A 22,700-nucleotide genomic window follows, 5' to 3' on the forward strand; every position below is an offset into this window, starting at 1 on the left:
GACCATGCCTGCAGCTACACCAGTAAAGGTACCGGAGCGAACCCCCGTGTGTCTGTCATTTCTTCCTGAACCGTCCTGGCCGTCTCTCACCTGCACCACCATCCATTTCCCCACGCTGCCCTGAGGCCCGCTCCACCTGTGGGGAGCCGTTCCATCATAAGCTGCCCTAACATCTGCCTCAGAGGACTGTCGCAGCACTGGTAGACCTTACCAGGCACCACAGGTGGCGTCACGAACTATTCCAAAACCCCATAAAAACCCAAAACCCCTTTCTTTTTGTTGACCCCTCTGGGCCACGGACCGGGCCAGCCACCATGATATCCCCCACCAGCATCCACCGGCCCGGCTTCCGAGTACCCCACTGCCCCGGAGGCGCGTCAACTTCTGGCGTCACGAACAGGATTGCGTGCCCGCTGCCGCCGGGTACTGTGCACCTTAAAAGACTGTAACATTTACTGTAGTGAAGATTTCCCGCCATTTTCCGAGGTTTCCCACCATTATAAGCCATTTTCCTGTCACCGCGCGGGAAGAAGAGGGGCGTAACCGCGGGAACCCGAGAGGTGTGACTGTGAAAGCGCGCGAAGCCCAGGACACGCCCCACCCTTGACGTCGAACCAGGAAGCGTCAGGTCCTGGAAGGAGTCCAGTGGACGCTCTGACGTCAGACGCGAGCGACGCAAGGTCCTGGAAGAAGACCGTCGCCCATGGAGCTGTGGCCTACCTGATAAAAAGTGAAGAAGGTAGGCTACGGTTTACTAGGGGGGGCGCAACCATGGCCGACGACCAGCAAGCCGCCGGAGCACCGGGTGGCGCTCCTGATGCCCAACTTGCGCCCGGCGCAGCACAGGCCGGGGCGGCCGCCCCACCAGCAGGGGACGTGACTCCGTTGATACCCATGGCCATGCCGTATATCCCTGGAGCGAAATGGCTTCCCCAGTATGATGGCAAACCAGACACCCTGTCTGGGTTCAAGAGAAAAATATGCGGTGTACTGGACATGTATTCTATGACTGGTAAGCAGAGAGCCGCTGTTGTGCTGGGACAATTGACTGGTGCTGCAGAGCGGGAAGTTGAAACCTGGCCAGCCGCAGACCAGGAATCAGTATCCACTATCTTTAAGAGACTGCAAACTGTATTTGAAAACCGCACTGAGACAGATCTCCAGATGAGGTTCTACCACTGTGTCCAGAAACCTGAGGACAGTATCCGGGACTACGCCTGGCGCTTACAGGAAGCCCTGCGGGCCCTGAAACAGGTTAGTCCAGCCAGCATGCAAGATGAGAATAAAATGCTGACGGAACAGTTCATCCGGGGGTTGAGGTCCCAGGAGGAGAGCAGAACTGTACGGTGGTGGGCTTTAGATCATCCAGACGCCACCTTTGACACCCTGAAGGACATGGCTATTAAGGGTCTACAGCCCCTGGAAACAACAGGGACCGCTATCCAACATTACCAGAGTGGGGCCACCCCAGTGGCCGCAGCACCCACTGCTCCTTCATTGACGGCTGAAACAAAGACGCAAACAGTGCCCCCTAGCGAGCTGGACAGCCTGCGCTCTGAAGTGCGCCAGCTAAGTAAAACCCTGGCCACTGTCCTGAGCACCCTGCAGCTACAGACGGAGCCCGAGCCGGAAGGAAGGATCCTATTCGCCGATAGCCCTGAGGATGTCCCCTGGATGAGGAGAAGAAGGAGGACAACGCCACCCCGTAGGAGGACAACGCCACACCGGAGGAGGACAACGCCACCCCGTGGGAGGACCAACGACCAACGTCGCCCTCCAGGAGACTTCATTTGCTACCGCTGCCACAAGGCAGGCCACACAGCGCGGAACTGTCCTTTAAACGGGCAAACCCTGGGGCCGAGGGCCGACACCCAGCAGTACTGAATTGTACTGGGGAGGAATGTGGCGCCCTGCTGCGCACAGGTGCCACAGAACCCAGTAGGGTGCATGGATGGACTTCTCCACAAGAGGCCCTCACACATTCACACACCTCCACCCTACCACCTCAGACCACCAGAGGGAGCCCATTAGGGATATATATATATATGGAGGGTGGGGCCAGGCAGCTCAGTTTAGTCAGAGGAGAGAGTGTGCTGGCACTTAGACCAGTGAAGACGCAGCACGCTGGCTGCTGTGCTTAGGCGAGCCAAGGCCTACAGCACGAGTTGAAGCCTAGTGAGGGCCTCAAGTGAGGCTGACGGCAAGGAGGAGAGGAGAGAAGAGTTGAGGGGGCAGAGGAGCATCATAGGCTCACCCTGAACTATACACCGGACACCAGATCCGCGCCTACAGGGTCCCTTTATACCCAGTAGGGACCACCGGATACCTGGCGGACTACAAGTCCCAGGTCGACCAACGCTGACTACCGTACCAGGGCTAGGAGTCACGGAGGCCCCAGCGACCAGGGAGAGTGATCTCCAAGAGAAGGCCCTACCACCAGGTCAGCAGGTGCAAGAGACAGTAATTAAGCCAGGCCTAGCTCTAGGCAGGTCAGAAGCTTAGCAAGTGAAAGCAACGGATCAGGAGGCCCTATACCCGCTCACTGGGGAGAGTCCAGAAGTGCACCCTTCGTACCGAGTACGCTGGACCATACCTGCATCTACACCAGTAAAGGTACCGGAGCGAACCCCCGTGTGAGTGTCTGTCATTTCTCCCTGAACCGTCCTGGCCGTCTCTCACCTGCACCACCATCCATTTCCCCACGCTGCCCTGAGGCCCGCTCCACCTGTGGGGAGCCGTTCCATCATAAGCTGCCCTAACATCTGCCTCAGAGGACTGTAACAGCGCTGGTAGACCTTACCAGGCACCACAGGTGGCATCACGAACTATTCCAAAACCCCATATAAACCCAAAACCCCTTTCTTTTTGTTGACCGCCCCGGGCCACGGACCGGGCCAGCCACCGTGATATCCCCCACCAGCATCCACCGGTCCGGCTGCCGAGTACCCCACTGCCCCGGGGGCGCGTCATTCACATTGCATCTTTTTCTGCCAGTTTTTGAGCATGTCTGCTCCTAAAAACAAAAGAAAAAGTGCTCACAAAATGCTCAAAATAATCTTTCTATTCATTTGTATGTAAAAACAGACTTGCTGTTTATATGTCCAGCCTTTCAAACACTTCAGGTTTCAAAAACACCTGGTGGGTGAATAGAAAATGCATGTCCCTTCTGTAAAGCGGTTCCTGATGGAAAATGTTACAAACTAGACACTGCCCAAGCAGTAGGCTGCAAAAAAAAACATTTCAGGAAATAAAACTCTGCAAAAAAAAACACTTGGAAAAACCTTTGTCTTTGAGTCGGATTCCACTAGGAAACTGACAGCTGGCTTTTCCTGAAGCAGCTTCACCTGGGAAAATTCGACTGCTGAGCTGGTGTCTAAATGGCGCAGTGTGCACATACCCTAATGCTACGTGCACACAGAGTTTTGCAAGGAGTTTTTGGCGCAGAAACTGAGTGGAAACTGAGCAGAATCTCTCCAAATCATGCTCCAAATCTCAAAAGTCCTCAAAAACTTTGGGCTTCATTTATCAAAACTGGCTAAGAGAAAAACTATCTTTATTGTCCATAGCAACCAATCAGAGATCAGCTTGCATTTCATAAACTACTCTGGCGAAATGAAAGCTGTGCTGTGATTGGTTGCTATGGGCAACAAACACAATTTTCCTTTAGCCAATTTTGATAAATGATGCCCTTTGAAATTTCCTCTCGGTTTCTGCTCCATAACTCCGAAAAATGACTCCGTGTGCACATACCCTAAAACTGCCCATCCTCAAAGAAGGAGCGTTTCCTGAAGCAGTTTCTACTAGAAAACTCGTAATCTTTGACCATCGAAAAAAAAATTCAGTGTGAAAATACCTTAAAGTTCAACAGCAGGAAAAAAAATCTGCTTATTATGAGAATTTAGTTTATTACCTTGAGCTTCATACAGAAAGATCGGTGAATTTGATGCGTACAGAATAGCCCCAATGAATGGGGCCAATAATCATGCACATCTACAAAGTGGCAGTTTTGGATTTCCATAGTGGATTATGTAATAATTATATGTTAGATTTCCAATATTCAAGTCCGACAAGTGAACAAACAGGCTCCAAATAACTAAGGCGAGAATGCTCATCTGTTTTAGACTAGAACGTAGACTGCAATGGAGAGAGCTACAAATAGGCAATGCCACCGGATGTACAGATGTATCTTCTCTAGGAGAGGTGTACATTGGAGTACCCTATGGTGCATGCAGATATTTAATGTGCAAGTTTAGGTTCATCCTGGGCCACCTTACAGGGAGCATAAAAGGGGGAAATGATTACCACCACTTAGGGGCTTCCTTAAACCAGTTCTCTCTAGTCACTAAAAGTAGCATGACATCAAAGTTTGTAACTAAAACAATATATAAGCTTTTAAAGGGAATCTGTCACCCCCTGGGAGATATGAGACCTCTAATATGGGCATACAGGTTATAGAAAAGTAAATCTATACATACCTGTATGTCTCATATTAGCGGACTGCTTGCAAAGAAATGTGTTTTTATAAAATCTTTTTTCATCTGCTTGACGCGTGGGGGACGCCAAGAAATCCCCGCCTATTGGCTTAGGAAGCCCAGAAATCCCCACCTATCAGTTTATTTAGCATATTCCCCCCCTCACCTGCACGTCACAGGGCCCTTTGACGTGCGCTCATCTCACTCACTTCCCACGCATGTGCACATCACCGCTATCATAAGGAGTGCTTTTCTTGGAGAAGAAGCTTTCTAAAAAATACTGCAAAGAGGGCATTTAGGCCAAGCTTACACTTCATGGATTTGTCGCAGATTTGCATTGCAGATTCCGCATTACAAATCCACAGTCAAATACAATCCAATAAAAATGAGTAGGATTATGAAAAGCCCATTCACATGTTGCAGATCTGTTTTGATGCGGATATGGTCATGCTTTGTGGATTTTTAATCTGCAGCATTTCTATTATCTTGCAATCCAATTGCAGATTTTCAGCAAATTCCCACCATTAACATCAATGTATTTGTATTTCTTAGATTCTAACTTCGGATTTAAGGCTGATCAAATCCCAGACAAATCTGTGACATGTGAACTTAGCCTTAGTGTTACCCTGTAGCTACCACCACTACCTGCTGTCTTGGAGTATGTAGTGAATGAAAAAAAACCATTTGAACACACGGAGAACACAATACTGAAGGCATGGTAGTAGTAATACCTTCACAGTGATTGATGGTCACGTTCCTATGGTTCTATATCTGCGTATGTCGAGCTATGCTGGGTTAAGTTAGTAATGGTATTTTGCCACTAGGGCTATGTACAGGAGGTTCAGCAGGTCCCGTCCTCCACTTCTTGTGATCAGTGAGCCAGTAGCACAATGACTAAAATATTCAGTAATGTAGAGGAGTCTGACCAGGACATGCTTGAATGGCAGACCAGAGAGGAACATGTAATTATCAGAACAGGCTCTGCCACAACCGTTTTTCTGTTTTCTTGTAGACATAAAATCCTTTGTTCTCACCGGAGATCCCCGAAATAGTTCATACTTGGCAAAATTCTTGCGAAAAATGAACTTGCTGTCTCCTCCAGCAGGCCACATGGCCTGCACTTCCACCACGGACTCGTGATCTTCAAGGCATCGTTCTGCAGGACACAGGAGAGCATTTTTTAATATGGGGATTTTTTTAGATACTTTGGTGTTTTGTTTTGGGGTGACAATCACTAATAGAAGCCATGCCTGAAGATCCTAAAAATCTACACACAGTAAAGTTTAAAGCCCACAGTTCTGGATAGAATATGACATGAAGTAAAGGATTCCCAAAGCAAGCAAGCAATATGGCTGTGTGCACAGAGCCTTGTGCAGAGTTATTTCATTTATCGCCATTTTACTGTCTGGGTTAGGCTCTACTTACATCTGTCGGGGGCTTTGAGCACCCTTTAAAGCTATTATGCCCATCAAATGTAAGTTAATAGACTACATTGGGCACTGTTGGTATCTATCGTACAATGGATCTAGCAGAGTTTCGTGGCTTCCATAATAAACAAAAGCCATGATGCAGATGTCAATGAAAAATAAAAATCAGTAGTCAGCACAAATGGCAAAGCCAGATACAAAGTCCTTGATAGAGTCCCTATGGTCATATCCATAAGCACACTGTATGCTGATGTATGGTGCCTCCATGAAGCACCCAATTCTCCCTTACAAGGAATACTTCTAGGGGAGAATGCCTCAGTAATACAACATACATTGCAAAATAACCTGATTTCCTTCTCCTGGTTTCCAAATTTATCTGCACACTATTGAAAGTGATACATAAAGTGATCTGCAGGGGCAACCACAGACAGAAGAGGGACCCTGTTTAGGAACAATATATGGGCCCTTTCCAGTCGAATAGTTCATCATCATACACAATTCCACCTGCTTTGAAGCTAGAAATGGCCACCTTATCTCTTAGGCCCCTGTGCGGCTGCACCAATGGTATGTCCGCTCCTGATCTATATTTATTATGCATTGCTTATATAGCACCATCATATTCCACAGTGCTTTACATACATTCTCATCACTGTCACCATTGGGGCTCACAATGTAAATTCCCCATATGTCTTTGTAGTGTGGAAAGAAACCAGAGCACTGGGAAGAAACCCAGGCAAACACGGGGAGAACATATAAACTCCTTGCAGATGTTGTCCTCAGTGGGATTTAAACCTAGGACCCCAATGCTAACCACTGAGCCACCTTGCTGCATATTAGGGACCTGTATATACATATGTACAGTGGCTCACTTGTCAATCTTTTTTTTGCTATAAGCATAAAACAACAAATAGGTACAAAACTAGAAAGCTAGAGGAAACCAGAACCCTGCAAAAGATTCTGTGTCATTCTATCAGAAATTCTATCATAAATATCTGTTGTACTCACCGAGCCCCAGATGTGGATGAAGCTCCACTAAAGACCAGCTTTCGTCACTTAGGCAGTGTGCCCTCTCTACGAGCATATCACATAGATGCCGTGCTGTGGCTCCCGCTGTCACTTCCAGTGATCGACATGTGCCATCCTCGCTGTATACTTTCACCATCTGCTCATACAGACAAAAGACATTATTTATATCAATGCCTATCCCCATAACTAAACCACATGATATGATGACCCAATTTTCTATCTAACACTATTTTACACATCATTGAATTTTATTACTGTTGTTCAGTCTGAGCAGTGATCCCCAAAATTTTAACATGGGTACTATACTCCATGACAATTAATACTAATTTATGCATAACATATTTTAGTTATCAAGAATGGCTTTTAGTGAATTGTAATTTTTAGATGATGCAGCCATCATCTAGGGCTAAACCATTACATGTCATAATGTTGCTAATCCGGGTCCGATAAGTGTAATAACATCAGTAGTACAGATGGTGCGAATCGATTCGCAGAACCCGGTCCAGCGGCCACGTTAGTAATCAGTGGACACTGGACAGCCTTTTACCTGACGGTATCCCGAGCTCTTCTTTTGAATAGTCGGACTGTCACTAGGTCATCATAACAGCGTGACACACATGTGACACATCGCAACGCCAGCTAATAAAAATAAGAGCAACAGATAGTGGCCACAGATTACTGACATGGCGGCTGGTCAAGGTCCTGAGATTCAACTTGCACCAATGCTAATCTGTCCCATTGTATGGGATGAGCCAGTGTGATACTCACATGACAACAAAACGAAGAAAAAATTAAAAGTGGCACTCACCACATCCTATGATTAAAAGTCCTTTATTTCAAGTTCCAGGACAAGTAAGCGGTGTGCAGGATGTGTACGGGAGAGGAGCGTCCACTCGTTTCTTGCACACCCCCTGCACACCACTTACAAGTCCTGGAACTTGAAATAAAAGACTTTTAATCATAGGATGTGGTGAGTGCCGCTTTTCATTTTTTCTTTGTTTTGTTGCCAAATTTGAACTCAGCAGAGAACCACCGGTATTCCTAATGAATTAACCAAGCTCATTATTGAGGGAGATATATCAATTGTACAAGAGAGTCTGGTGCCGTGAAGCTTTACTTGGACTTCCTGATACTTACATGAGGACCCCCTTCCAGAGGGGAACTGCTGTTGGGTGTGTTGCTAAGGATTGGGGAAGAATTACAGAGTTCTGGGAATGGATTTGGGATGTCAGGAAGGGATGATGATCTTGGCTCCTCATCTCGTAATCGCCTGTAATAAAGAAAGTATTCAGTAAGAGTCATCTGGGAATCCCATAATAAATGACTCAGATGCAACATTGATGTTACATACTTTACAGTTAATATTGACCAGTGATGGAACTTGAATCTTGTGGGCACCAATACAAATTCCCCAATAAGGGCCTCAATTACTACAGTTTTTACTAGTATTGGTCTTCTTATATGCCCCTTCCCCAAGTTCCAGGTCCTTGGTGTAACTGAAAACCCTGCACCTGCTGTAGTTACACCCCTGATATTGATAGATTTTAATAATATATGAACATAGCTCTATTTCTACAGTGAAAGACCTAGCCAAGAAACTTTTGGCTCAAATTTGAAAATCAACAAACACCTTTCTAATGCCCCATCATAACTTACCCCCATCTTCCGCTCTGTATTAACAGTGGTTGTGACCTTTTCACTTCTAAAGATAGCAGGTCAGCCTTTTCGGGAAGCCCCTTGTGCGTTGTCATCCCACGGCTTGTGCTCCCCTCCCTTTCATATGGGTTGTCTGGTGCAGGACTGTGACTGCTCTCCAAAGCCTCCAAGTCCATACTGCCCCCTAGAAAAAAAAGAGAAAGAAGTTAAATAATTTCCCAAAAACCTAAGACGTCTGAATTATCTCATCTTCCATGATGTAGACACCTAGCTTTTTAACTATTACTTAAGTTAAGCCCAAATAAGTTTTTTGGTTAGGTCTGAGGACTGTCCACCCAAACCTTACTATGTTCTCATACCACCAAGAAGCTACGTATGATTTTTCCTAACTATGAAGACTATAGATAAGACACAGAATTTGTTATCAGCTTCAAAACAAAGTTGACAGAAGGCAGCAGCTGACCTAGGAGGCCCACGGATCCATATCCTCCATTAACATTCGGACAGATAATTGGTTACGATTGACTGATATGAACCTTTAGAAAGTGATTGCAGTCTGTGATGATGTGACAGATGGACAATTTCCATGTGTGCTGTGTCTTTAAGCCGAAAGGTTGCTGTTTAGCTTTTACTGTTGGCATGGATTCTGCTTTTTCAGCTAATTTTCTTTCCTAGCTCTGACCTGCACCCGACCTGATCTGCTCCTCCTTCTGGATTTAAAATGTAACTTTGAGGGAGGCAGGCCCTTCTGATACCTGTATTATTAACACATTCGGCACAGCCAGCAGCCTCTGCACACACAGTATGGCTTGGCCTAAGGTGTGGCAGGGAGTAACTGGATTATTATACTTCAGTACAACATGCAGAGTGCTTACAAAGATTGGGAACTGCAACACGTGGCTTGTAAAGTGGGGAGACTACAAGCCCCATTATTGTCCTGCTGGAACTTGTAGTTGTAAAGCAGCTAAATGCAATCCGCCAAGTTCATCTTCAACAGTTTGCGAGAATAAAAGCACTTTTCCAAAATACATTTTGTGTAATGGATCTTCTGAGCTTTCAATATCTGGAGTCAGATACAGATAGTCATCACTAATAGTAAAAATTAATCTGATTTGGTTTGTTTTCCACTTCGATGGGAACCCGTTTGTTTTAGTGCCGAGGCTGATAGAGGTATATGAGGGGTTAATGAGCAGTGAATGTCCTATGTGTGTGGCCCAGACATAAGATATTATAGTGATAAAGTAACAACCAATCATTTGGTTGCCGGAACAAAATCCATATGTTGCTTTGTCCCAAATGTGTCAGTTTTGCAGCAGCACCACATGTAAGTCTGCAAAGAGGCTCTAGCTTTACAGCAGTGCTGTAAAGTGACGGCTGTTACTAGAGTAATGCACCTACCGTTCGAAACAGAGTCGACAGAACGAGCCGTATAGAGCTAGTATAGCACGAGAGAGGGGGAACATTGATGTATACCGAAACCATTACTAATGCGCTGGCTCACCCCCTACTGGGAAATATTGTGCCGATATCACACATCTGTCAGCAAGCAGTCAGTCTCCCCTATGCTGTAAGCGGGCTTTGTGAATGTTCCTGCAGCAGTGAGTGGCAAGACAATTAACATGACAGGCAACCCACTGTATGGCTATTAGAAGACTATGGCTCTGGTTCATCAAGACTGGTGTTTTTCATGCCGATCTTGATGAAGGGGGTGGTGGAGTACGAGGAGCTTGATTCATTAAGAGGTGCACGCCCCTTAATAAATCAATCGAGGCGCGAAGTGGTGTGCATCTCCGCTTCATCACAAATCTTACTTCTTCACCTCGTCCCCGTCCTTCCCCAGCTCTGCCCTCTTTGTCGTAACTGGGTGAAAATGGTGTGAAAACATCAAAAGTCTTTTGCGCAGCCTCACGTTACGCAAAAAATGTGCAACTTTTCAACTTGCTGTTGATGCCAGTTTTTTTGCTTTGAATCAGGGCCTATTTATGTCTATCTAGCACACTGACTTTTGAAAAACTGAACCTTCCCTTTAAACCAACCATTTGTTCTGGGACTGAAAAGTGACCAGACATTTCTCAGGTATAGTCATGCTGCCTGGTGACCACCATTTACCTCTAACTGCCCTCTCTGCTCAGATCGGCATTATGTTTCTCCTGCTTTAAAGATGACCAATGCAGTGGCCTGGGGAGTGAAGTGGTAGGTCTTAACCCCTTTGCTGTGTTGTAGCATAGGAAAGGCATATGACTCGCCCCCTGGGCCGTGGGGCACGCGGATCCGGGCGATAGGGGAACGATGGGGGTAGTAGTGGCGGCCCGGTCCCGCGGCTCAGGGTGGTCAGACCAATGGTAGTCTGCTACTGTACTTTAGATAATGTCCGACTACGCCACTCGTGGATTGCGGTTATTAGGAACCGCCACTGCAAGGCAGTCCGCTGGGGCCGATGACGTGTGAAGCTGGGATGGTGTGACTCCCCATGGGAAGAGTGCGGCCCCAGGGCAGTGTAGTGGATGGTGGGAGTGATGGTGATGAGAGTCCCAGTACCGGTAGTGCTGGAGGCGCGAAGGAGCACACAGACAACAAGTTACAGTCCAGGGTCTTTACTCACAGTTCATTTGTTCCGGGTCACTTCTGTACAGGCAGTGACCGCCCGAGCCGTGCTGCGTCCACCAGGTGTGGGGCTCGGTCAACTCCCAAGCAGTTCAGGAGCATGGCACAGGACCCCCTTTAATCCTTTCTCTGGCCTGCCTCACCAGTGACCCACTTTTGTCCAGCTGCCGCGGACTTGTGCGGTTAAACGTGGGCCCCGTCCTCCGCTGTCCTATATGGTGCCTTCCTAGCAGGTTTGATGAGGTGTCACACCAATAGATGATCACGACGACCGGTCTTTGGCTAAGGGTTGTTTCTCCTCCACCAACTTGGGATCCGGTACCCTTAATCTGCCTGACCCTGCACCCTGGATTCTCGTGGGTTCTTAGGGTCCCTTCCACCTTCTTGTTCCTGAGCCCTTCTGTTTCTCTGTCTCTCCTTCTCTTTCTCTGTTCCTTTCTGTTCCTTTCTGTTCCGTTCTCTTGGAGCTGAGATGAGCCAAAATCCCAGCTCCCCTTCACCTCCTCCTCGGCCTCTCACTAGGCCCTCCTGGAGTAGAGCTCCTACAGAGCCTCTACTCCCTGTCTTCTCCTCTGGCTGAACTGACCCAGAACTAAGATGGTGCCCACCTTTTATACCTCCCTCTGACCATGAGCCCAGGTGACCAGCAACCAATGGGCTCCTTCCTACGCTCAGGAACCAACCCCTATCTGCCCCTACAGCACTGGGTGTTCCACCCCCCTCCCCACTCCAGACAGGGACATAGTCGGTCGTGCCTGCACTTCTGTCTAGTGGGAGCACCGTTGAGCTGTCCCTCGGAAATGGGGTGCATGTGCTGTATGCAGCTAACTGAGCCCTGGTCCATACTCCATCCTTACCCGGGAGTGGAATATCACACCTCTGGTCTGAGGTGCAATACCCCTGTAGCGGCCGAACCCTCGGGGCGCTACACATGCAAGAGGTGGTTTAGACTAATCACTGGGCTCCCCATGCAACTATGGCAGCCATCTTGTTATTGCAAAGAAAGGAACACCGATCTGAGCCTAGAGGTAGAAACGGGAGACAAATGGAGGTAGGGTGTCTATACATGACAAATCTATAGTTACTTTTCAGTCCCAGGGTGGACGTCACTTTAAGGAGTGGAATTTGATTATGATTTGGAGAAATCCTGGACTGTCAGCTTGAAAAAATAGCTGTATTCACACATAAAAGGAACAGGTAGAGCAACCAGTACAAGTAATCCTCAAAACCCTAAGGAATGCTTGAATATTGTTATTATTCCCTTTTATTTATATAGCACTGACATGTTAGACAAAAAGACTGTATTCATTCAAGTCATTGGACATTGTTTATTAGGCAACAGTAAACCAGACATCCCACTATTGGGGTATTATGAAAATGGAGTTGCATCAGTTAACTGAGAAAGTTTACCCTCTCTCCATGTTCTTAGGAGGGCATACATGCTTTCCATTGGAGTTCATCCATTAACTAGCCAATCTAAGAGGTCCTACAGGAACAGTACAATTTAAAAGGGTTGTCCGTTCTTTGGGTAAAAGTCTGCAGTCATTCTATGTTACTGCAGACCTCTGAATCCTCACAGCGTGCACACCGTGAACTGTCAGGATTTTCCAGTGTCGGCAGGCAGACCGGGCGGTCACATGACAGCAGATATGCTATCTGCATACTTCCAGACACATTCTTACTAGACATCTGCGGCTTTGCTAAATTCACTTGTATTGAGCAAGGCCGAGTATATGTAGTTGGAATGTGGCTGGAAGTATGCAAACCGCGTACTTGCAGTCGACATGGAAAAATCTTTACGGCGTGCGGTTAACATGCTGTGAGGAGGTCTTTAGTCACATAGCGTGACAGCAGACATTTACCAAAAGGCCAGACAACCCCTTTAAGCTGTACCTGGATTAGTTTCGGAGGCACAGCTATGGGGTCACTGAGGCTGCAGTCATACCAAAACCCTAAATGCCCCACTGCTTCATAAGAAGTCAAACAGCAAGGAGGAAAGCACCGAACACAATGTCCAAAAGAATAAAGAGAATTTTTTAAAAATAAAAAAATAAAAAAACTTAATTAGACAAATAGTATAGTGGCACTATATACAAAAGAGAGTGCCCACACTTGATTACAATAAATTATGAAACAACATAAATCAAATTAAAGTAATATAATCAGTATATAATACTCAATGTAGTGAATAGCCAGAAGTACTACATAACAGCCAGTACAGATAGTATATATCAAACTCATCCAACACATCTGGTATGCATCAGTAAGGGTACAGTGTAGGGTGCCTGCGGCTGAGATAAATATCCACAGCTGAAAGGATGATAGGAGAATAATGGCATATACAGTGGAGTGCCTATAACACTAGATATGGCAAATGCCAGACCTGCTATGCATCACACAGTACAGATGGTATATATCAAGATCATCCAACACATATGGTATGTATCAGTAAGGGAAGGGTATATAGTATTGAGTGCCTGCAGCTGAGAGAGATTTCCACAGCTGAAAAGGTGACAGAAAAACAATAGCATACAGTGTAGAGTGTCTACAGCAGAAGGTAGGGGGAAGGGGAAAGATCAAGCCATGTAGTAGTATGAAAGGAGATTCACAATATCAAGTAAGAAATATCACGTAATTATGACAACATACAGTCATGGCCAAAAGTATTGAGAATGACACCAAAATTATATTTTCACATGATCTGCTGGCCTCTGGTTTTTATTAGTGTTTGTCTGATGTTTATATCACATACAGAAATATAATTGCAATCATATTATGAGTACCAATAGGTTATATTGACAGTTAGAATGAGTTAATGCAGCAAGTCAATATTTGCAGTGTTGCCCCTTCTTCTTCAAGACCTCTGTAATTCTCCCTGGCATGCTCTCAATCAACTTTTGGACCAAATCCTGACTGATAGCAGTCCATTCTTGCATAATCAATGCTTGCATTTTGCCAGAATTTGTTGGTTTTTGTTTGTCCACCCGTCTCTTGATGATTGACCACAAGTTCTCAATGGGATTAAGATCTGGGGAGTTTCCAGGCCATGGACCCAAAATCTCTATGTTTTGTTCCATGAGCCATTTAGTTATCACCTTTGCTTTATGGCAAGGTGCTCCATCATGCTGGAAAAGGCATTGTTGGGCGCCAAACTGCTCTTGGACGGTTGGGAGAAGTTGCTCTTGGAGGACATTCTGGTACCATTCTTTATTCATGGCTGTGTTTTTAGGCAAGACTGTGAGTGAGCCGATTCCCTTGGCTGAGAAGCAACCCCACACATGAATGGTTTCAGGATGCTTTACAGTTGGCATGAGACAAGACTGGTGGTAGCGCTCACCTCTTCTTCTCCTAATAAGCTGTTTTTCAGATGTCCCAAACAATCGAAAAGGGGATTCATCAGAGAAAATTACTTTGCCCCAGTCCTCAGCAGTCCACTCCCTGTACCTTTTGCAGAATATCAGTTGGTCCCTGATGTTTTTTCTGGAGAGAAGTGGCTTCTTTGCTGCCCTCCTTGAAACCAGCCCTTGCTCAAAGAGTCTCCGCCTCACAGTGCGAGCAGAAGCATTCTCACCAGCCTGCTGCCATTCTTGAGCAAGCTCGGCACTGCTGGTAGTCCGATCCCGCAGCTGAAATAGTTTTAAGATACGGTCCTGGCGCTTGCTGGTCTTTCTTGGGCGCCTTTTTGACAACAATGGAAGCTCTCTCCTTGAAGTTCTTGATGATGCGATAGATTGTTGACTGAGGTGCAATCTTTGTAGCTGCGATACTCTTCCCTGTTAGGCCATTTTTGTGCAGTGCAATGATGGCTGCACGTGTTTCTTTAGAGATAACCATGGTTAACTAAAGAGAAACAATGATACCAAGAACCAGCCTCCTTTTAAAGTGTCCAGTGATGTCATTCTTACTTAATCATGACTGATTGATCGCCAGCCCTGTCCTCATCAACACCCACACCTGTGTTAATGGATCAATCACTAAAACGATGTTAGCTGCTCCTTTTAAGGCAGGACTGCAATGATGTTGAAATGTGTTTTGGGGGTTAAAGTTCATTTTCTGGGCAAATATTGACTTTGCAAGTACAGTAATTGCTGTTAAGCTGATCACTCTTTGACATTCAGGAGTATATGCAAATTGCCATTACAAAAAATGAAGCAGTAAACTTTGGAAAAATTACGATTTGTCTCATTCTCAATACTTTTGGCCATGATGGTCACATAATGTGTATACACAACGGTCATAGAACCAATGAGAAGGTGACAAGGTACTGCATGTTACCTAAGAGGTCCACAGGTCAGGTGCGGCGAACACACCGACGCGCATTTTGGATGGAAGTCCTTTGTCAGGGGGTGTGCGGTTGACGGCATGCAGTTAACATGCTATAAGGAGGTCTTTAGTCACATAGCCTCACTGCAGACATTTACCAGACAACAGTTTCAGAGGCACAGCTATGGGGGCACTGAGGCTGCAGTCATATCGAAACCCTAAATGCCCCACAGCTTCATAATAAGTCAACAGTACTGTAATGTTAAATGATGACAGGGTATGTGGCCTGTAAAAGGCTGAGTTAGACGTATTTAAAATGCATAAGAGCGATTTTTCAAGATTCCTTCACATAAACTCACTTAATGGAGAAGCTCCTCCATACTCATTATACCCTTTTTAGAGGAACCTGTCCATTGAAAAAACTGTTGGGTTGTTAGTGACATGTTCAATGGTTACTTTTTAGTATAATGCTCCACGCACATCATTATTCAACTTCTAACATCTGGGACACCATTTTATTATGATTAATGGGGTTGGAAAAAAAAGTCAATTTTGATTCCACGGGTTAGTGTGTCCTGAAATAGCCTCATGCAATTAGTGTTGACAGCTGGCCTTGGATCACCAGGCAAAGGACCTTAGGCATGTTCCCCAAGTGTCTGGGTCAAATAAGGTTAAAGATGCAGGGATGTACACTTTCCTATTAAGAAGTTAACCAAACTTAGCCCTCTCATCTTGAGCCGGTAACAACATATATGCTAAAAAATGACAGGTTCCTCTACAAGGGTAGCTGGAATATTTTCTTACAGTTTAGTGAATGGAGATAAGACTATGGAATTTTTGTTTAAGTCAGGCTTTAGAGCAACAGAGGTTATTACAAGTATGTGACCAAAATGCTCTGATGGTTCCCACACAAAGGAAACTAGACAGTTTGCATTTTTTTTCTTTCTTGGTCCTCTTGCGGAACTAAAGTGTCTGCAGTTGTCAATCTTGTTTAACCCCATCCAAGCTAAACCTGGGAAAAATGATAAGTAGTGCACCTGCACAATTTCTGAACAATGGATATCCAAGTTTTAGTCTTAAGTTATTGTTGTTTTACCAAGTGTCCTATTTGCTATGAGCTTGTCACAGACCTGTAGGTGCCATTCTCTGTCAATCTTCCCATTGTGTCATTTGCCTGGTTAATTTAATACAGTGAGCTATTCTGGGCAAGGCATGCTCCTCGCTTGCAGTGGGCCTTTTAAACACGTAAAGCTTGCCATGCATGACTTGGGTTAAACATAACCTTTTTTTAAGCTATTGAAATAATTTAAAGCAAATATTTAATTTACAACACACAAGACTTTCATCTGCTGCTTTACTACCTGCAAGGATTCGTGATATGTGGAGCAATTAAGAGTGTGCAACTACCCACTGAAAGGCTTATTAAACTTACTCGCATCTTTGATTAAGACCTTTAATCGGATTGCATGGAAAATCATTTGACTGCCATCTTTTCATTTCCAGGGATTGTTTTTCCTAATAAAATTACTTGAGCCACTATGCAAATATTATTCACCTTAATCTGTAACCAAGCAAAGCACCATTGCAGTGCTGAATAATAAACTATATCTAGCAAAGCTGTTATATAACCTAAGGAAATAAATTAAGCAATTGCTTCATTAGGATAGCTACCAAAAAATGGTAAATGAGTATTCTCATGATAAATGTTTGTAGCATATCAATTAGATATGTCATAAGAGGTTAATAGATGGTGTTAGGGTCAGCTTTAGGATGACATTACTCATCAAATTGACATAGTCCAAGTACAGACCTAGACGTCCTAACAGTCCAGACAGGCTTATGTGGGGCTGTCGAGTTTGGGTCAGGAGACACACTGCCTGCCCAGACAACGTTGTCCATACTTGGATCGCGAATGTCGGATGTATGAAACCGGCCTCAGTAGTGTGCTGCCGCTAAAGGCTCCAAATAGACTGCGATAATACAGTATGAACACGCCATTTCCGGTAAGACCAGCCAACTATCTAATCTAATGTGTATGGGGACTTCCCAACTTTCATGTCAAAGGGGAGAAGTATGGAGCATGTTGGATCACATCCTTTTTACTGACAATAGTGTCTATCAGCAGATTACTATCAGGATCATAAAGGTCCCAGCAGTCAGACTATAATTGACAATTAGAAACAAAAAAACATCTCTTATGGACTTTAATGGAGGTTGGCTACACAAGAGCAGCCACCTAAACTTAGCAATTATGGATGATTGTGTAGAAAGAATCCTCTTTTTGAAATAATATCAGAATGGATGTGAATGATTAACCTCAGACATTTGTGGTCCTCCAGGAAAAATGTCTACCTATGAGACTCCAGCCATAGAGAACATACCTCACCTTATTTGCCATACATGGTAAAGTGGATTGTAAATGGAGAATCTAACACTATAGGTTAGTAATTCTGAAGATACAAAAGTCCAGTTATAGAAATTGGAGATTCCATCAAGCTGGGGAAAGTCCTACAGTTTAAAGCACCACTCCACTGTTTTTTTTTATTTCAACTCTGGAGTGGTGCCACTAGTTAAAGTTCCCTGACCCTAGTCTTATACTTATCAGCCGCCATCTTCATCTGTTCTCGGTGATTTGGTCGCGCGCCACTAACTTGAGACCTCAACTTCTGATTACCCGGAAGTCAGAGGCAACTGTCACAAGCTCTCAATATGAGTCTATGAGAGCCTTGTTCTGGCCTCGTTCTGGCTCTGATAGACTTACATGGAGATGTGACTTCACTGGAGAGATCCGGTAGGTTACAAACTGCAGAGGATCGACCAGAGCGGCACAGATAACAGATGAAGACGGCGGCTGGTGAGTACAATACTAGGGGCAAGGAACTTAAATTAGTGACACCACCAACATTTAAAAATAAGCTGGAATGGTGCTTTAAAGTTAGGACAATAATCCTTAAAAACCTAGCAGTAAAACATCAAACTAATCTAACAAAGGAAGGCAGCAGGGAAGCTCGGTGGTTAGAACAACATCTGCAAGGAGTTTGTATGTTCACCTCGTGTTTGTTTGGGTTTCCTCCCACACACCAAAAACACACTGATAGGGAGTTTAGATTGTGAGCCCCAATAGGGACAGTGATGATAATGTATGTAAAGCACTGGGGAATATGATGGCGCTATATAATCAAGTAAAATAATTAAAGAAAAAACATAAAAATCACTGATTTTCAGTACTTATTTGTAACCATTCTTCTATCTTCACTGTTAATGACTTATGAGAATTGTATAAAAACCTATGAAAATATGCTTTGAAATCTGAATCTTATAGTGAAAACTGTATGTTTAGTGTATGGGAATGTTGTACTATAGAGCTTGTTAATCTCAAAATGTAGGGTCATCTATCTTCAAAGTAATCTGTAAAGCTTCTGACGGTACCTAGGGTTGTCAATACTTTTCTACTCCAGGTCCTTACAGTTGATGTCTGGTTTCTATTGCATGAGAAAGTAAAACCTTAGGTATTTACCTGAGACACTTCATTGTAGTCTATGAGGAAACGTCTAGATAAAAATGTAAGATAAGTCATTGTCATAGATTATTATTATGCAATACAAACAGCAGTCTGTTACTCTTATAAAGTATAATAAATCATACCTTAGTTTATATGTGCCATCAACTCTGATGTGACCTGGCTGATCAACCCAAGATTATCTTCTGTAGATAGCAGAAGACTTAGCTGTGGCTAGTAATGAACCTTTTGTCCTAATTCATTTTCCTCAGTTTCTCAGAACTAGACATATTTTAGAGTAAACATCTTGGGAGAAGATAGGTTTTTTCAGGACTTGTTTTCAGTATTTTTTATTGAAGGACCCTGCCGCCAACGTTTTCCCAAGCCTGAAATGACTACTTAGAGACAAATGTAAATTCCATTCAACTACACACATAGAATAAACATATTTTACACTTTAGGTTTGATGTCCCCCACATAACAGACCACAGGTAGTGGGAATCCCTTCAATGGGACCACTTGATTACATTCAAACACTATAGTTTTCACAATCCTAGAATCTGATAGTCCATGTCGTGGCTGAAGATACACTGAAAGGGATTGTCTTTTTAAAAAAAAAACTATATACACTCCATTTTTGATTAAATATAGGGATCGTCTGTTCATAATTTTTATTTCAAGAATGGCTATAAAGAGAGTCTCTCACACTGGAAGACCTGTCCGGTCCTGCATTACACAGCAAACCCATTGATTTGAATGGGAACTGGGTAAAAGTTTGATTTTCCCAGTGGTGGCACTGTAGGAAAGTTGGTCACTTATTACAAGGTTTCTCAAAAATAATTGCTTATTACTCAGGGTCATAGCAGATGGACACTTTCAGATCAGTCTGTTGTCAAGGCACTCCCTTGAGTAAAAATTATCCGAATCCTAGAAACGGAGAATCCCAGTGGCATCGTAATGATCTACGATGGTAAATCTAGAGGTAATATTATATAAATGCACAGTTGTGCTCTAAGTTGCATAAGAACTGGCTGTATAATGAAGAATCCATTTTAATGGCTGATCCAAGGAGAAGTTACAATTATTAAGGCTGGTAAACGTTGAACTTGATGGACATAAATCTCAATGACTATGTAACTATGTAGTTACATTTAAACAATAATACACTCATCCTGATAAAACATTTATAACTGCTACATAATAACAGCACAGTGTAATTGGGGGATTATAGCTTTAGTGTAAGGCAAGGGTTGTTAAACTTTTTTTCCGGTGATCTAGCAATCAGTGAGTCTATCAGCACAAAATAACTGAACAAGCACTTTGTAGGGGACATAGCCCTAATACATATCGCACTTTTAGTGTGCCTATCCAATCTTGTGTTTCCCAGAATATTTTTTTCTTCAAATATGCTAATGAGCATTTGGTGCACACTTGGTGTGGCCGAACAGATCAGGGCACTTTCCCACTTACTTGTTTTCCAGCCAGCTATCTTCGCCCTTCTCTTGCTTGATTGAAAGTTTTGTCTATACAGGAGCCAGAGGAGGGCATGGACAGATGGAAAACAAGTAGGTGGGAAGATACACTGATCAGTCATGCCAAAGGTGCACCTCATTAGCATATTTGAATAAAGAACAATCTCTAGTAAACACAGCAATGGATTTAGACACTAAAAGTGCAAGATTTTTTACGACCTTGTTCCCTACACTGTGCTGTGCTTGGCTTGAACAGTCATTTTGCATTGACAGACTCCATTTAAATTTAACTTTTCAGGGTAATAACATTTATTTTTAGCACATTTCTGGGTGATCACAAATAAACATATTGTTCTTCATTTAAAGACTTACTAACAAACCTGGAAAAACTGAATAGATACATGATATACAGTATAGTGTATAGATTATTATTGTTATTAATTGTACTGATAAATAAGTAAAATGATAAGTTACGCGACAATAATACTTCTCAAAAAATTGTGTTCCCAAATTATTAAATGAAACCACCAGAAAAAATGATAAATGTGCAATAAAAACCGTGATCATATGATATTGCCATATAATGCTTATATAGTAGTGCCATATAGTGCCAAAATAGTAGTATCACTGTCACCTTGATAAAAATGGCAGGAAGTTTAGAGTAGATTGTCTTAAAGGGAATCCGTCAGCAGGTTTTTGATACCTCATCTGACAGCAGCATGATGTAGGCATTAGACATAAGGCATAAGAGAAGCTGAATTCAATGAATTATCACTTAATTTGCTGGGTGCAGACGTTCTGATACAATCAGAGCTTTTAGATTTAGAATGAAGCAGAGCTGAGAAAGCTAACTCCGCCCACATCAGGCTCTCTGTGTACAAAGTCCATAGACAGTGAGGTGCTTAGTTGCTGGACTAGTCCAGCAATGTTAATCTCTTAGTGATAAATCCTTCACAATCAGTAAACAACAGCATGCACTTTGACAAATAACATATTCCTGAATTCTGTGTCTCAGCCTCTATCTCCTGCTGTCTTCAGATTACATAGTAAAAACCTTCTGACATATTGCCTTTAAGGTATGTGCACATGGCGCCTTCTAGAAGCCGGTGAGCCCATTTAGTTTTAAAGGGGAAAACGCATCAGGAAAATTGCTGACTGTTTTTCAAAAGCGCATTTTTTGTTGTTTTTTTTGTGGCATATTTTTAGATTTTACATAAAGTTATGAGCAGGTTCCAAGAGAAAGTCGCCTGAAGAATGGTCAGGTCACTAAAGGCTTGGCAGCTTTTGATGCTTGAATCGGTTAAAAGAAATTCAAATAGACGAGCATATGTACAGCAAGTCGTTTTGACATGGCAGTGCACATGATCATTCTGTTTAGCATTTTTTATGCACTTTGTCAGGCGGGTTTCGGAGTAGAAGCCTGAAAAAGACACTGTGTGCACATACCCTTAGGAGAAAATGGTATAATGTGGACTGTTACAGTCATATGAAAAAGTTTGGGCACCCCTATTAATCTTAAGCTTAATGTTTTATTAAAATTAGTGTTTTTGCAACAGCTATTTCAGTTTGATATATGTAATAACTGTTGGACACAGTAATGTTTCTGCCTTGAAATGAGGTTTATTGTACTAACAGAAAATGTGCAATCTGCATTCAAACAAAATTTGACAGGTGCATAAGTATGGGTACCCTTATCATTTTCTTGTTTTAAATACTCCTACCTACTTTTTACTGACTTACTAACGCACTTTTTTTTGTTTTGTAACCTCAATGAGCTTTGAACTTCATAGCCAGGTGTATGCAATCATGAGAAAAGCTACTTAAAGTGGCCACTTGCAAGTTGTTCTCCTGTTTGAATCTCCTCTGAAGAGTGGCATCATGGGCTCCTCAAAACAACTGTCAAATGATCTGAAAACAAAGATTATTCAACATAGTTGTTCAGGGGAAGGATACAAAAAGCTGTCTCAGAGATTTAACCTGTCAGTTTCCACTGTGAGGAACATAGTAAGGAAATGGAAGAACACAGGGACAGTTCTTGTTAAGGCTAGAAGTGGCAGGCCAAGAAAAACATCAGAGAGGCAGAGAAGAAGAATGGTGAGATCAGTCAAGGACAATCCTCAGACCACCTCCAGAGAGCTGCAGCATCAACTTGCTGCAGATGGTGTCACTGTGCATCGGTCAATTATACAACGCACTTTGCACAAGGAGAAGCTGTATGGGAGAGTGATGCGAAAGAAGCCGTTTCTGTAAGCACGCCACAAACAGAGTCGGCTGAGGTATG

At 43.8% G+C, this 22,700-nt stretch overlaps 1 protein-coding gene across 3 annotated transcripts in view; it reads right to left on the reverse strand.

Moving 5' to 3' along the window:
- Positions 1-22,700, reverse strand: part of GRB7 (growth factor receptor bound protein 7) — a 140,066-nt gene that overhangs the window by 21,198 nt on the left and 96,168 nt on the right. For all 3 annotated transcript variants that reach the window (XM_073683389.1, XM_073683391.1, XM_073683392.1), the window contains 4 exons: positions 8,582-8,765; positions 8,063-8,195; positions 6,905-7,061; positions 5,507-5,628 (listed from right to left, as the gene is read on the reverse strand). In XM_073683389.1, the coding sequence (XP_073539490.1) occupies positions 5,507-5,628; positions 6,905-7,061; positions 8,063-8,195; positions 8,582-8,765 (596 nt within the window). The remainder of the gene's footprint in view (positions 1-5,506; positions 5,629-6,904; positions 7,062-8,062; positions 8,196-8,581; positions 8,766-22,700) is intronic.

This window comes from Phyllobates terribilis, unplaced genomic scaffold (genome assembly GCF_046119375.1).
Source record: "Phyllobates terribilis strain yellow unplaced genomic scaffold, ASM4611937v1 Scaffold_5__5_contigs__length_657084704, whole genome shotgun sequence".
Lineage (NCBI taxonomy): Eukaryota > Metazoa > Chordata > Amphibia > Anura > Dendrobatidae > Phyllobates > Phyllobates terribilis.